Below are 16,130 nucleotides of genomic sequence, written 5' to 3'. Positions count from 1 at the left end.
AATTGGAGAGTGGGGAGCAATTTGAAAATATTTATTTGAGAGGCAGAATGAGATTCAGAGATAGAAGAATCTTCCATTTGCTGCTTCACCAGCCAGATGTCTGCACTGACTGCGCCTGGACCATGCCAAAGCTGAGAGCTAGAAGCTAAAATCCAGGTCTGCCCTGCAAGAAAACAGAGCTCCAACTGCACAAGTCTACCTGCTGCCTTCCAGGGTGTGCACTAGCAGGAAGCCAGACTTGAGAATGGAATCAACATTCCAAATGAGGCACCCCAGTAAGGGAAGCAGGGGGCTCAACTGGAATCTAAATCATCACATCAGCCACCCACCCTGAAACTACATTTTTTAAAAAGTAGAATTCCATGCTCAGTAAGTACAAATAAAGTAGTCTGTAAATGATGACTTACATGCTATAACAATATAGGTGTTTTATGATCTTAGCCACTTAAATAGAATACTAAACTTAAAGCTATTTTTGAAAGTAAAGTTTTCATAATGAAATCACACACAGAGGGTTATAGAGTGATCTGCAACTGTTCCCAACATTTTCAGAGTGATATTTTGATTTTCACAGATGTAATGCCAAACAAAAGAAGTCAGATGTAAAAAGAAATTAAGTGCGGATATGGGCATAAAAATTAGGGGGAAAAATAAATGGAGTTTGATAAATCATTTTTTCTAACATAGTAACTTGAGATAAAGTGAATAACAGAAAATAGATTGTGGTAAATCAGGCTCATTTATTTTTCTCCCTATTTCATAAGCCACTGGTCTTAAAAACTTAGCTTATAGAATATAACTAATGTTTATGTTGATGTAATAATTAGACCATTTGTATTTACTTATTGTTACTAATCCTCTCAGCAGTCCTCTGAAAGGCATATAATCTTCCCTAATAGAGAGTGACAAAACTGAGAATATGAAAACATAAAAATCTTGCCCAAAGTCATATATACAGTTAAGTGGTAAATAAGGTGAATTTTGATTTGTATCGCCGCAAAGTTTATGTTCCATCCCCTCATGACACAATGAAAGGTGAGGGTTTGAAAACTTAGCCCAATTGGTGCTATTATTTGTTAACAGAAGGTGCTATGAGGAAGGTCCTTCCCTAGGATAGAGGTCTGCATACATGTTCTGTAACAAGGCGGACAGTAAACATTCCAGGCTCTGCAGCCCTTATGATACATGTCGCAGGTACTCAGCTTTGCCATTGCATTGTAAAAGTAGCCATAGGCTGTATGCAAATGGTGAATGTGAAAGCTTTATCTATGGCCTTCATTAATAAGAAACTGTGTTTCATATAATGCTCACATCTCTCAAAAATAATATTCTTCTCATGTGTTTATGTAAAAAAAAAAAGAGCAAAAAGAAAGCAGAATCTTTCTTAGATTGTGACGTACAGTCAGTTTTTTCCTTCAAGAACTCATTTGGTGACTCCCCAGTGTGGGCTGTTACTGGGAAGGTTGCACACTGCTGCCCAATAGACAAAGACAAAATCTCCAACCAAAATAATCTTAAAACTCAATGTTAAGGTGTAATGTATATACAGTGGAGTATACCCACGTAGAGTAGAACTCGATGAGTTTTGGCATGCATGTATACCCATACAGCTACCTCCATCATCAACATACGGGGCACCATCTTCATTTCCAAAAGCTTTTCTCATGCTCCCTTGCAGTCTGTTTGCTTCCATCCCTGGCTCCAGGCAGCCACTGGTCTGTTCTTTGTCACTGTAAATTGTATTTCTCTATTCTAGAATTTCATACAAATAACTTTAAATATTTTACTCTTTGTTGACTCCCTCTTTTATGCAACATAATATATTTGAAACTGTAACATTACTAATTTGTTTCTTTTTTATTGTTGAGTTAGTATTCATTATAGGCATAAATTATAGTTGATTTACCCGTATACCTGCTAATGAAAATTTGGTTTATTTCCAGTTTGGGGCTGCTAGGCATGACATAAGTCTTTGTGCTCATCTATTTGATCATTTCTCTGAGAGTTCGAATTGTCCTACGTGCTGACATCACTTCTGTTGTCACTGTTTTTACAAATGGAAGCCATTCCAGTATTTGTACTGGTGATGGCATGGAGATCAAAATTTGCATTTTCCTGATGACTAATGGTAAATAAGTATCTTTTCTTGGTTTTATTGGTCATTCATGTTTGTTTTTTTTTTTTTTTTGGTCTACTTAGGGCTGTAATTTTAAAAATGGGTTGACATGAATGAGTTGTAAGATTTCTTTGTTTCCTATTTAGGATCTTTGTCAAATGCATATATTGGAACTATTTTCTCCCAGTCCCATGGTTTGCCTTTTTATCTCTTTACTATGTATTTTGAGAACAAAGATTTTAGTTTAAAAATTTATCTATTTATTTGAAAAGCAGAATGACGGGAAGAAAGAGAGAGAAAGGGAGAGTCAGAGAAAGAGAAATCCGTTTGCTGGCTGCAGTGGCTCAGGAATGGGCCAGGCAGATGCCAGTGGTCTGAAACTCCATCCAGAGCTCCACATGGATGGCAGAGGACCCACAGGCTTGCTCATCTTCCACTGCCTTCCCACGCACAGTAGCAAGCTGCCGGATTGGAAGTAAAGCTGTCAGAACTGTAACCTGTGCTCATCTGGGATGCGGGGGCTGCAGGCAGCAGCTTTAAAAGCTTCAATGAGGTTCACTTCATCAGTGTTTTAAAGACCCAGGGAGTGCTTTTTGCATCCTAAGTAATCTTAGCCTATCTCTTGACCATGAGAAGTTCCTCTTTTAAATTTTTTACAAGTTTTCTACTCTTGTCTCGTATTTGTGTGTATGACCATTTTGAGTTAATTTTTATGTGTGATATGAGGTTAAGATTGAGGTTTGTATTTCACAGTCCAGATATCCAGTTGTTCCAGCACCATTTACTAGAAAGATGATCTTTTTTCCTGTCCAATTACCTTGGCGTCCTTGGCAGAAATCAATCTACTATATCCGTGTGTGGATCTATTCCTAGACTCTATTCTGTTCCATTGATTTATATGTCTTATGGCAACTGTTGTTTTCTTTTGACTATAACATGTTCTGGATTTTTAGTTTCAACAAGAAAGCATCTATCATTCTTTCTAAAGCAAAAATGCTCTTTTTCATGTGTATCTGGGTCCACTGCTGAGTGTTTCTGTGTTCACAGATGTAGATAGACTGAATAGCCAAATTGAATGTAGGCGTTTTTGTCACTGCAGTTCCCGAGAAATCAGAACTCCCTCCCCTCCCACTCCCTGCTTTTTGGCTACTCTCAACATGGTGAGTAGCGTGCTGGCATTTTAGCAGCAGTAATTATGTCTCCAGACCCTTATGTGATGTGTGTGTAAATCCTCTGGAAATCCAAGTTGATTATATCTTGGCTTTCACACTTGTCACTGCTCATAGTTGTTTCCCAAGACGTTAATTAGATTAATTAAACATTTTCCTTGCCTTTGTACATCAGGCCCTGTTTTCTGCTTCTCTTGGCATTCTATTGCTAACCAGTGACTTTAGGTCCTTCTTCCACTGGGAGAGGATCTGTTTTTTCTTTCATATTCTTTAATTATTTCTTTGCCTTTTCCCTTTATCCCTTCCCACTAAAATGCATTCTTTTCAGGGTCTTGGTTGTTGTTTCTTTGTAAAAAAAATATTTCTTACAAATTTATTTTGAAAGTCAGAGTTACAGACAGAGAGGGACTGGACATGCAGAGAACTTTGATCCATCGGCCTACTTCCCAGATAGCCAGAAGAGCCAATGCTACGTTAGACTGAAGCCAGCATCCTGGAGCTTCATGCAGGTCTCTCTTATAGGTGACAGGGACCCATATACTTGGGACATCTTCCACTGCTTTTCCCAGACCATTGGCAGGGAGCTGGATGGGAAATGGAGCAGCCAGAACACAAACTAGCTTCCATGTGGAATGCAGTGTCACAAGCAGTGATTTTACCTACTGTGCCACAATGCTGTCTCTAGTTTTTCTTTCATATGTTGAAGACTCTCAGAGCTGTACTACTGATTGTTTTTTATTTTACCTGCAATTAAGATGTTTTTCATGTAGTTCCATTTTCTAAAACTATTAACCAATCCCTAGGGATTTTGAAATTTCTAACACTATCCTGAGACCACGTGTTACCTATGTAATTGAAGAAACAGCTCTTCACGGTGAGCGTCAAGGAAGTGGTTTCTTGTCATTGTTTTATGAGGCCTTTTAAAAAACTGATTGGTTTTTCTTCTTATTTATTTGTTTTAAGGAATAATTTGTTTTTATTTAGAAGGCAGATTCTATAGAGAGTAGAGATAGGATCTTCCATCCACTGGTTCTCTCCCTAAATGGCCTCATTAGCCAGAGCTGAGCTGACCTGAAAACAGGAGCCAGGAATTTCTTTCAGGTCTCTCATGTGGTTGCAGAGTCCCAAGGACTTTGGACAGCTTCTGGTGCTTTCCTAGGCCATAAGCAGGGAGCTGGATGGGAAGTGACACAGCTGGGACACGAACTAGTGCCCATCTGGGATGCCAGTGCCACAGGCAAAGAATTAGCCCGATGCACCATTGCACCTGTCTCAATTTGTGTTTCTTATTAAGACAACCCACTGGACACATCATTGTCAAAATTTCTTATAATCCCCACACTCAAAGACCCAATACCCACAAATATTTGGAGGCTAAATGCCACTAAAACCTAAGATTTTTTTTTAGAAGATTATTTCTGAAATTAGCAATTCATTGGAAAGCCACTTAGTAAATATTTATAAATGAATGAAGATTCTTCTTCCCAGTGACTATTTTGCTGGACAGTTTGCATGGGTTTGGTATTAGTGTCAGGGCCATCTTTGGGCTGTGGGCAGAGCATGATGAAGAGCAGCTGAGTCGTTCACTGAGCCCGGCCTTTGCTCGCTGCGTCTGTGTCTAGTATTCTCCAATAGAAGCAATGTTTCAATAATTCTCCTTAGCATGTAGCAGAAAATTGACACACATTAATTTCTTGTAGTTATTTGTGCATGATTTTCATCATTTTTCTTTTTAAGATTGTTATTTGAAAGGCAGATGTATATGAATATATATAAAGAGAGAGAGGCATCTTCTCTGGTCTACTGATTTAGATTTCAAATGGCTACGACAGTCAAGGCTGGATCAGCCAAAGCCAGGAGTTGGGAATTTCTTCCAAGTCTCCCACGTGGGTGCAGGGACCCAACAACTTCGGCATTCTTTGGCTGCTTTCCCAGATGCATTCACAAGGAGCTGGATTTGAAATGGAGCAGCCAGGACTCAGATGGACACACATACAGAATGTTGCAGGTTGTTGCTTAAGCCATTGCGCCATAAAACAAACCTTCTTGTTTCTTCTGAAGCTAAGAGACAATTTATTTAATTAGACTAGTCCTTGATTTTTAGGTTGTCATGTTCTAATATCACGTAATTAGGTATCACTGGTTCTTTTCATTATTCCTTCAGAATGAAATGACAAAGTTAGGGAATGCCCAGTTAAAGATAATTTTAAAAGATTTCTAGTTTTAAAGATTTTTAAAGATTATATGGAATAATGATAAATTATACATTATTATACATGCTCCTCCATCTGCATTAAAAAATGTAACACTCCGTCTTCCTGCTTTTCCTCCGTCTTCCTGCTTTCCCAGTTGCATTAGCAGGAAGCTGGATTGGAAGTAGGGCAGCCGGGACTTGAACCAGCATCCTTATGGGATGCAGGCACCCCAGGCAGTGGGTTTACAGTGCATAGCTCTATTCTGACATAGCTGTATGTGATTGTTACTTGTGCTATCCTCATGTTACTGGCATCTTTTCCTCATATTTCCCAATGTTTTAAAAAAATTGTTAAGATTTATTTGTTATTATCATTGGAAGGGCAGATATACAGAGAGAAGGCAATAGAAGAAGGAAGATATTCCATCTGCTGGTTAATTCCCTAAGTGGCCATAACAGCCAGAGCTGAACCAATCTGAAGCCAGCAGCCAGGAGCTTCTTCCAGGTCTCCTGTGCAGGTGCAGGGTTCCAAGGCTTTAGGCCATCCCTTGCTGCTGTTCTCGACTGCTTTTCCTGGCCATAAGCAGGGAGCTGGATGGGAAGTGGAGCAGCTGGGACATGAACCATTGCCCATATGAGATCCTGGTACTTTCAAGGCTAGGATTTAAATCACTAAGCTATTGTGCTGGGTCCATATTTCCCAATTCTTTATAATTTTGTGACACTTTTTATTCCTCAATGTTTATCTTTTCCTTACTTCCGTTTTCAGCTGTAATGAATGTTATTAATCTCTATTATTTACTACTTAATTTCAACAATTAAAGTTTTATTTCTAGAAATTTAAAAAATTTTTATTTAAAAAGTTTTAAAAAATATGACACAGACTGATTTTATAAAGGACATTCTATGTCAGATTTTTTCTCTCTGAAATCCTTCTAACTCTTCTATTGTGATTTTTCCTATTAGTGTCTTATTTCCTATGTTTTATTGATTTTGAGCTCATATTTGTTAAGAACATTAATGCTCTTAATTCTTAGAATTAATTTATTTTAAAGTGATAGTCATTTCACATACAACATGTTTAATATATGTATACATTATAAAATGGCTGAATCAAGATAATTAATATATATCTGTTACTTCATAATATTTATCTGTGTGTGTGCCTAGATCTGTGTTGCAAGAGAATTTAAAATCTATTCTCTTAGCAATGATCAAATCTACAATGCACTGTTACTGACCAGGTTCTACTGCAGATCTTCTGAACTTGGTCCTTTTGTTTAGCAGAAGGTTTCTTGGCTCCAGCATCCCTGTGGCCCTAACACACCCTACCCCCGACCACCATCCAGCTGTGTTCCAGAGGTTTTTTATTTGCTCTTTTCATGCACCTTGGGTTACTACCAACCTGAGAACAATTTATAATAAATGCTCATTGGAGGTTGTCCAGACTGCAGAGCTAGTTTGACACTGGCCTGAGATTCATGTAGCAGCTTCTCGAACCATGCAGAACCACAGCCAGGTGTGTCTCCTTCCTATTCCTTTGAGGAGCAGGTTTCTTTCTTTTTGAAGAGTAATCCTCTTTAGGTTATCTGAAAAACAAAACAAAACAAAACACACAAAAAAACCAGGAAAGCCTTTTCTGGTAGACTCCCTACGTCAGGCCACATGCGTTTGTGTCCTATCTACCGTATATGCCCTGTGTTGCTGTCAGCACCGGCAGGGGATGCCTCAGTGCCTTGGACAGGGAGAAGAGACTGAGGCTCAGTGGGGCTGGCTCCCAGGGAGTCCTCCCACTGGAGCTCCTCGGAGACTTCTAGATGCTTCTGGCACTGAAGCCTGCCTTGCTCTTTGCCTACCCCATGCATGCCAGTTTGACCTCAGGATTTTTACTTTTCTGCTATCTCAGTGATGCATTTAAAAAGATAGATTTCATATTTTGCTGGACATTTTAGGTTATTACTACAGGTGAGTCCTTGGTAATGCTGCCAAAATTAGAAATTATAGTTTTATTTCCCCTCCATGTACTGCTGGTTAGCTTTTAGTACCTGCAGGTAGAAACACTGTTCTCTGGCTGCCCTTTTTCTCTGCCTGACAGAAATGACCTGCCACGAGGGAAGATAACATGGGGTTTGGAGTTAAACCCACCTCCTTTGGACTCTGCTACTCACCAGTTATGCAGCTGGGCAAATGACTTCGTATTTCTGCATCCTAATTGCTCCTCTGAGAACAGGAATAACAGTGCTCCCCACACTGCTGGAGAAGGCAGAAAGGAATCAGATGGTAGTTTTTTTTTCTCAGAAGCACCACTCATTTTTTTCTCCCCCTACTTTACAAAAATAGTTTGGGCCAAAGAAAGGATGCACAGGTAGACTTTGTTACTGTTGGCTGATAATGTTAAATCAGTCTTAGCAGACATTTGAATATTAGATTTTAACAAGTGTGTGTTCCAGCCTGGAGCCTGGATTGGTGGACTGGGGAAGCGTATTTTTGTATGGGTTATGAATTCAGCCTTTATGAAGTTAGGGGTTATGAAGCACTGTACTAATTTACTAATCTGGGGTTTACTTGTATCCTGTTTCTAAGCATTCCTCTCCTAAACAAATCACCTTTCTTCACTCAACACACAAGAGTGTTGTTGCCGGTCCAGGTATCACGGGTGCTGATGCTGGGGAATGTTAACTCCAGCTCCAAGAAGCAGCTGGGCTTGACAATCAATGTCATCCAAAGCAAATATAGATTCTAGTACTTTACATATTTATTTAAATTCTAAGAAGTACATTTAGAACATGCATAATTAGCAGGGGCTACAGAGTTAGGTTTTCAGAAGGCATATTTACCTAGAGAAATTGCGCATATTTCATAAAAAGCAAACACCAAGTAAAAAGAACAGTCTATCTCTGGCTTGATGTTTGATGTGCTTTTCCAGTGAAAAGAATGCATTCCTTCAGTAATCATCTAGTTTTAAATTAAAACATGGTATCTTCAGAAGTATATGATGTTTATTATTAACAAATATTGTACATGGAGTTCTAAGGAAAACAGATATCTTTTTCTAATGTGCAAAAATTGAAGTTTGTAAATTGAAACAGTAAATTAAAGTTTGCTTTTTAAGTCATTACACTAACTCTAAAGTGAAACTGTACAAGGCGGGAACTTGATCCTGTGCATAGTTTGTAAATAAATACAATGAAATGGACAAAAATATGGGAGGGAGAGGGACAAGCAGGGCAAGCTGAGCCCTGTGTAGTTGGTGACAGCAGACTTCTTACCTCTCTTACTTAGAGCTGGAGAACTGTGAAGACAAGTTTGTTCATTCTAAAGTGGAACCAAAGTCCGAAGAGGTGACAGGTCACGTAGCTGACTAGTGTTAGAAACCAGAGTTTACACTTCTGTCTCACTAGCCTTTTAAATAAAGGTCATAAATTCTGAGACAACATGATAACTGATATATGACCCTGATATTGCACAGTTACCACAAAATAGGAATAGGGGTTGGTTTAGCTCTTTATATATGTTCTCTCTTTTTCATTTCTATAGCAATTTGAGAAAACCAAGGCTTAGAGACTTTCTCACTGGCTGACAGTAACATAGTTACCCAGTGGTAGAGCCATTTCAATGAAAAGCATTTGTTTCTGGTTTATCATAAGAATTTTACAGGAAGCTCAGAATAGAGAGGACACGGTTATCCCCTCCCAAGGATTTACATATTAGATCCTTAGAAGCTAGCATTCAAGATGGCCATGTTGGAAAATGTTTTTGATTACAGCACTTAGTAAGAAATACAGTTGTACTGAAACACATGCATAATTATTTAAATATGTTAATTATAGATGAAACAAGTTTTATGAAATCACTTCATAATTTTTCATTGTTTTTTTCCCATTAACTTTTGGCAATTCCACATATTTATAAATTTTGAACTCTTTTTGCACAAAAATGTACTTTTAGAATTTCATTTTCCATGGCCCTTTAGAAGTACCTGTTACCAGAAATGCCCAGTGGGTTCTTTCCTCAGCTGAGTATAGAAATAAAAAGCCGGGAATCTGTTGCAAACAGAAAAGTTTATTTGCGAAGGGACCAGGGGAGCAGGGAAAGGAGAGGAAAGGGAAGCACCTCCGGAAAGGAAGCCAGGAGGTGGGGCGCCTCTCGAAAGAGGAGGGAGAGAGAGACACCAAAGGTTTGAGGAAGGGTCTAGGAGTTTTAAGCCTTCCTTGACCGCTCCTTGTTGGGCGGGAAACCTACAGGTGAGATGTTCCCCATTGGTGGTTTCTTAATTAGGAAATGGGTGGGCAATGCTGGTGCCGCCCACTTGAAGGTGTGGCCAAGACCTCAGCAGGCCTGGATGGTCTCAGTACCCATGTGTGCTGATACTTTCTTTTCTAGATTGTTCTGTTTTTTAATTTATTTATTTGCTGAGATTTATTTATTTGAAATTCAAAGTTACTGAGAGGGACATACACACACACATACACATCACGCACACACAGAGATCAGTATTGTATCTGTAAGGAGTTATTAGAATAGCCCACGCTGGACCCAGTGCCATTTCTTCTTACTCACAGCTCATGAAGTTCGTGCCAGTCTAGCCATCCACCAATCAGATGTAACCTGGCATTCCACCTGAGAATCCCACCCCCAATCTCCCATCCCCATCCCCAACCCCGCCCACTCACCAATCATCCTAGGCATTCACCTACAGTTGCCAATCCCCTGGGGCCTGCCCTCAATCCCTCCCAATCCCCACCGCGGACACCTGGCAGACAAAAAGGCCCCCAGGTGCGGCTCTGTCTCTCTTCTTTGCTCTTCCCCTTTCTCCTCCTCCTGGCCTCCCTTCCCCTTTTCCTTTTCCTGCCCCACTGGAATAAACCTCCTAAGATACTTCGTTGCATCTGGTGTTTTCAGCTCACAGTAAAGAACCAGGTTGTGGGAATTAGCTGCGCGTAAAATATTGTAATATTATATGAACTAGAACTAGAAGTCTAACCCTTTTAAGATAATTAACAGTATCTAGTGGTTCACTCCCTAGATGGACTGAGTCAAAGCCAGCAGGAGGGAGCTTCAGCTGAGTCTCCCATGTGGGTAGTAGGGATCCAAGTGCTTGGGCCATTTTCTGCTGCCTTTTCAGGCTACTGTGGGAATAATCTAGTGTCCAAATGGGGTGCCAACACTTCAGGCAGCACTTCATACGCTACACCACAACCCTGGCCCTGGTATGCCTTTTAACCTTCCTCTTGATCCCCCTAAACAGAGACTCTTGCTGCTTTCTGAATCAGTCATCTGTGTTGCTTCTGGGTTCTATTGTTAATGTGGTTCATTTCTTCAAATGAGGAAACTTAAATTGAGAGTGGGGAGGAACTTGCCCAATGACAGTGCTGAGAATCAAATCCAGAGACTGGAAGCTTTCAAGTCCAAGAGTCTAATATTACAGAGCTTCTTCTACACCCAAAAGATTGTTCTGATATATTTCCAAAATACTTTTGCCAGTGAAACACTAAGGGAAGTTTAACCACACAGGAGACAGGAGGACTTAAGTACAACCTCTCCCTGACCAACACTGAAAGCTAACTCAGGTTTGCTCTTGTGGAGTGTTTACCTCCCAGGGTTTGGAGAAGCTGTTCTCCATGGCGAAGGTATCAGAGTTAAGACATCAGTGGGCAGGGACTTGGCCCTAGAAAAATGCTTCTCCCCCTTCAGCTGCATGACCAGGCAGTGAAACAAGACTGGCTCTGATCCTGGGCCCAGGAGCAATTTCTTCCTGCAGAAACCAAGAGTTGCCGGAACCCAGGGAGCCACAACTGGCAGGCACAGCGATGCTGTTAAACTCTAGTAGTATGGAGTGGACAGCTAGTTCAGATGCTTTGTCCCACACTGGAGTGCCTGGGTTGTGTTCCCAGCGCTGGCTCCTGACTCCAGCTTCCTGCGGATGTAAGACCTGGGAGGCAACAGCTCAGGCAGACGGGTCCCTATCACCAGCCTGGGAAACCTGGGTTGTGTTCCTGACTCTCAGCTTCGGCTCCAGTTCAGTCCCAGACATTCCTTGCATTTGGAGAGCTGGGATCTCCTAACAGCACACATTTACTGCAAGTTTAATACGTGTCAGGCACTGTGTTGTTTTGTCTGTGATGTAATCTTCACAGCATTCTCATGAGGTGTGTGCTATTACTATCCCTAATGTCCATCTGGAGAAATAGGATCGGAAAGGTTGACTTGGCTGTAGCCAGCTAATAGGTGATAGAAAAAGAACTCTTAGCCAATATCCTGTACTTGTAACCCTGTCCAAAACTAGTGAATATTAATGTATACAATCCCAAGTTCCTTTCATTGTTTTAGGAATTTAAAAACTAGAGAAAGCTTTCTTATGATTTAATATTTTATTAATATAAAGAGAGCAGATTTTATATATTTCATAGATCTAATTCTAAGAAAACGACCATACTTCCCTCTCACCCTCCCTCCCCAATATTCTCACCTTCCCTCTTTTTCCCTCCGTTAATTTTTGCAACAATGTAATTTCAATTTGCTACATAATTACAGGTTTACTATAAACATCTAAAAAAATCTGCTCTTTAAATTCAAAGCCCTGCAAGATTTTACATGTATTATTCTAAAAGTATTTTGATTCTTTATTATCTGTTGCTATATCTGTATTATAATGTAGAACATAAAGGTGAATGAAGCATGATGTACTAACAGTTTGTTAGGAAACTGCAATGCTATTAAAACAAGGATTATTGTGATTTTGGGGGAACCTAGATTAGAAGATGTATGTGAAAATTTGAAGAAAAAATTTAAGAACTACAAACATACATGCTATTTTTTTCTTTTAAAATGAAAATGTTCCTATTAATTAGTATTTTTTTTTAGCATGGCTCTTGATTTAGATACATACTATTTCTTCCAGGAATCAAAGATTTGGGCCCATGGGCACGTTTTTAACATTTTTTGAAGTTTTTATTTACTTATATGAGGAAGGGGGAGGACTCCTCCCATCCACTGTTGGCTTGCCTGATGCCTACAGTGGCTTGACTGGACTGGACCCACTGCAGCAGCACGGGGCTCAGTCCAGGGCTCCCACACGGGTCTGAGCCTTCATCTGCTGCCTCCTGCAGGGGACATGAGCAGGAAACTGGAATCGAAAGCAGAGCCAGTACTCAAATCCAGGCACTCCAGCAGGGATGTGGACATCCCAGCTGGCGTCCTAACTGCTAGGCCAAATATCTGTGCTGCTTGTGGCCCTGTTTGATGGACAAGCAAGTGTCCGTGTCACAGAAGTAATCTCTGATATTCTCTCCTAGGTGTTCACCTTGCTGTGGATCGCCGACTGGATGGTCCACCACTTCTGGAGGAAAGGAAAGGACCCCGATAGCTTCTCCATCCCGTATCTGACAGCGCTGGGGGATCTGCTTGGGACAGCCTTGCTGGCCTTAAGTTTTCATTTTCTTTGGCTTATTGGAGATCGAGATGGAGATGTGGGAGACTAATAAATCCTACAAATGGCTCTCAGATTGCGAAGGAGGAAAACACAAAACAACCACTTCTGGCTCTTTTTCAAACCTCTTAAATCAGTACCTTGATTTCTGCCAGGGAGGGCTTCAGTTGGCCCTGAGATTCAATTAAATGGCCTTAAGGAATTTGTGTTAAAAACAGACTGAATAGTATTTGTGGTACTTTTGGTAGAATAGATGATCATTTGACATAGATATAAAAACAAGCTCCAACTTTGAAATTAAACAGGAAAGATTTAGAATGCTGACAATGAATAATTTTGAAACCACATATATAGCAGAAATAGATTTGCTTATTGTTGAATTGACAATGCAAGTTTAGAGGAACTATCTCTGAGTGACTCACAAATGTATGTTGCTGTAAATACCAGACAAGATTTCTGGTATTTTTAATTATGCCTACTTCTGCACTCCCTGAGAATAAATTCACCATTATTTGTTCCTAAACTGATCTAAATAATCCTGACGAGCACAAGATTAACTCACTTTTGCCTGTGTCTAACATTACCCTGTGCCAATGCTAACTTAATTTCAATTCTGCAAAGTTCTTGGTAGGCTACCCTTTACTTAAGCATAAAACAATCTTGAAATAGCTTAAATAGAAATCAGTGAACCACTTTTTAATTATTGATTTGTTGAAGAAGGTGGATATTTTTCAAACAACCTTGATAGTCAAAAGCAGGAGATAACCTGAGAAGCGTTTGTAGAGACAAGATGACTTGAGGAATTATATGTGTTTTGATACAAATCTAAGTCTTGGATGATTGATAGTGAAGATGATGACACATCACTGTTGGAACATCAGCATTATAGAGCAGGTCTTAAACACATGTCTTTGGTATGCTGTTATCATTTGGCATGAAAATTTTACCACCAACCAAAACACATCTATTACCTACTTTATACTTAACAGCTTCTTCTTATTTAAAAAAAATGTACTATTTAAAATAATTAAGTTACAAGATTTAGAATGAGCAAATGATTCATATGCCTTTTTTATATGCCCTTTTTAAGGAATCCTGCTATTTACCCTTTTCAAAGAGAAATTGGTGAGTTCCCTCACTTGTTATTCACATGTACACCTATCTGTTTGCAAAGGCTTATCTCTCCATGGGACCCTAGCATATACCCTGCTCTACTTCTCTGTTATTTTTCATGAACTCTAGCTCAATGTGCTAAATATCCAGTACGTTAGTTATTCAATAAATGAGCATTTCCACACCACACGTAGCTCATTACTTAAAATGCAGTGCAATCTCTAAAAGACCTTTATATATTTAATAACTTAAACTGGCAAGGAAATAATAAAACATGCACATTAACTTTGGTTGCTACGGTTCTAGCTGTGGATTAGTGTTATGTAAATGGTGGGTTGTAACATATTGGGAAAGTATTAAGCTCTTTAAATGGGCTATGGTTTAGAGTTATATATATTTGCTTACTTTGGGAACTTTAATTATTCCATTATTCTGCCTGATAATTAAGCTTTTAAGGCAGAGAACTGAGCTAATTATACAATTTCTCCTTTGGAGAGTTATAATGTTATATAGTAAACATTCTTATAAAAGAAAGAATGGTTAAATTTCAGTTGATGACTATTTAGTTGCAAAAATTTTTTATATTTTTAAATCCACGAGTGAGATCTTTGATTTTACTATAAAGCACTTGTAGATTGTTTACATTTGATCTGTATGACTCACAATCATCTACATTTTTTTCAGTGATTTGTTATGATTTGTTTTAGCATCAGAGTGAGTTACATCATTAAAGCGTTAAGCAACAATTGGTGCAGTACATACACGTTCAATGCATTGCATCGCTTATCACTCAAACAGCCTAGTATTCTTGTATGTGTTTCATAGCACATAAAACTGACACTCAGAGGAGTTATATTTCTGAAATGCATAGCTGCAGTGTCACCAAGTTGTGACATCCTTGGAGTCCAGTCTTCTAGGCTAGACTTCTTATAATATCCACCTGTGATCCTCCGAATTCACTGAGGGAAACCGACTGAGGAAACAAGTTTTCTAAAGGAGTACCACTATGTCTTTTAGATTTCAGGTAGGGAAACCTCCCTTGAACATGTCTTCATAGCAAGGATAACCAACTGTCAATTATTGTGTTCCTAGGAGCTAGGAAAACAAAAGAGTATTATTTTATTTTGTAAAATAGTTTCCATTTTTATAAATTAAAACTTTAGAGTAAAAAATAATACCTTATTTCACAGAATATATTATATTCATCACTGTGTATCTTGTCATTTGCCCAAAGTAACAGCAAGCATATTACGACATATCCAAGTTTTGTCCTTTCTCTTTTGCTATTCAACCTTGTGGTTACAGCAACAAAAAATCTAAAAGACATGCAAGGGAAAAGGGGGAAATTTATGCCTGATTAGGTCAGTTAATTATGAAAGGCATGTTGATTCATTTTTTAAAAGTATTTTTTGAAAGCCTTTCCATATGCATGTAACCATAAGATGAGCTCTTTTATTTGCCCACAACATAATTTATTATCAGCCCTGTTTGTAATTTACAGTATTTATTTTTATGCACCATAAAAACTCTGGCTCTATGGACTTCCTCCCTATGCTAATTTATGAGGCACTTTATTCATAGACAAATAACCTTTTTAGCACATTTTTCATTCTTGCCCACCAGCTACTTTTTTTTCTTTCAGAAATAAAATTTTGTAGGACTTGAGATAATGGAGACTTAAGCTAATGTGTCTTCTTGGAGACATCAAGAAGTTCCACACCACAGACCATCAGTGACTTAACTAAATGAGATAGAGGTTTAATCGTCTTTCAATAATTGGACTTTCTTGCTTTATTCTGTGTCTGTTGTATAGTATACCCATTTATGATGGGTTCCTGTCACCTTCGAATCATTGTAAACTCAAAAATAAACTTTGAGAAAAATTGACCCCGGCCTTGTCCTGCTTGCTTCTTGATGAACCAGCCAACATGGCTTCTGTAGGAAACCTCCCAGCACAAATTAGGCTGACCGGTGGTTCATGTTTTATTTAGGAAGTGGAATAAACTGGACTTTTGCTGGACCTGAACCTCTACTCCATTGCTTTACCGCTTTTTGATAATTAAATAGTCTCTTCATTCCCTCACTCTACCTTTCATTCTCTGACTTAAG

The 16,130-nt window shown here is 39.1% G+C and overlaps 1 protein-coding gene across 1 annotated transcript in view; it reads left to right on the top strand.

Moving 5' to 3' along the window:
• The window catches only part of SLC41A2 (solute carrier family 41 member 2), an 81,094-nt gene extending 67,424 nt beyond the window's left edge, over positions 1 to 13,670 (top strand). Inside the window, exon 10 of the mRNA XM_040984748.1 lies at positions 12,775 to 13,670. Within this exon, the coding sequence (XP_040840682.1) occupies positions 12,775 to 12,960 (186 nt within the window). The 3' untranslated portion in view covers positions 12,961 to 13,670. The remainder of the gene's footprint in view (positions 1 to 12,774) is intronic.
• The last annotated feature ends 2,460 nt before the right edge of the window (positions 13,671 to 16,130 follow it).

Source organism: Ochotona curzoniae, unplaced genomic scaffold (genome assembly GCF_017591425.1).
Source record: "Ochotona curzoniae isolate NIBS_2020 unplaced genomic scaffold, NIBS_Ocur_1.0 contig_1014, whole genome shotgun sequence".
In the NCBI taxonomy this organism is placed as follows: Eukaryota; Metazoa; Chordata; class Mammalia; order Lagomorpha; family Ochotonidae; genus Ochotona; species Ochotona curzoniae.
The sequence above is the reverse complement of the archived record's forward strand: the minus strand, read 5'-3'. Positions and strand labels throughout refer to the sequence as shown.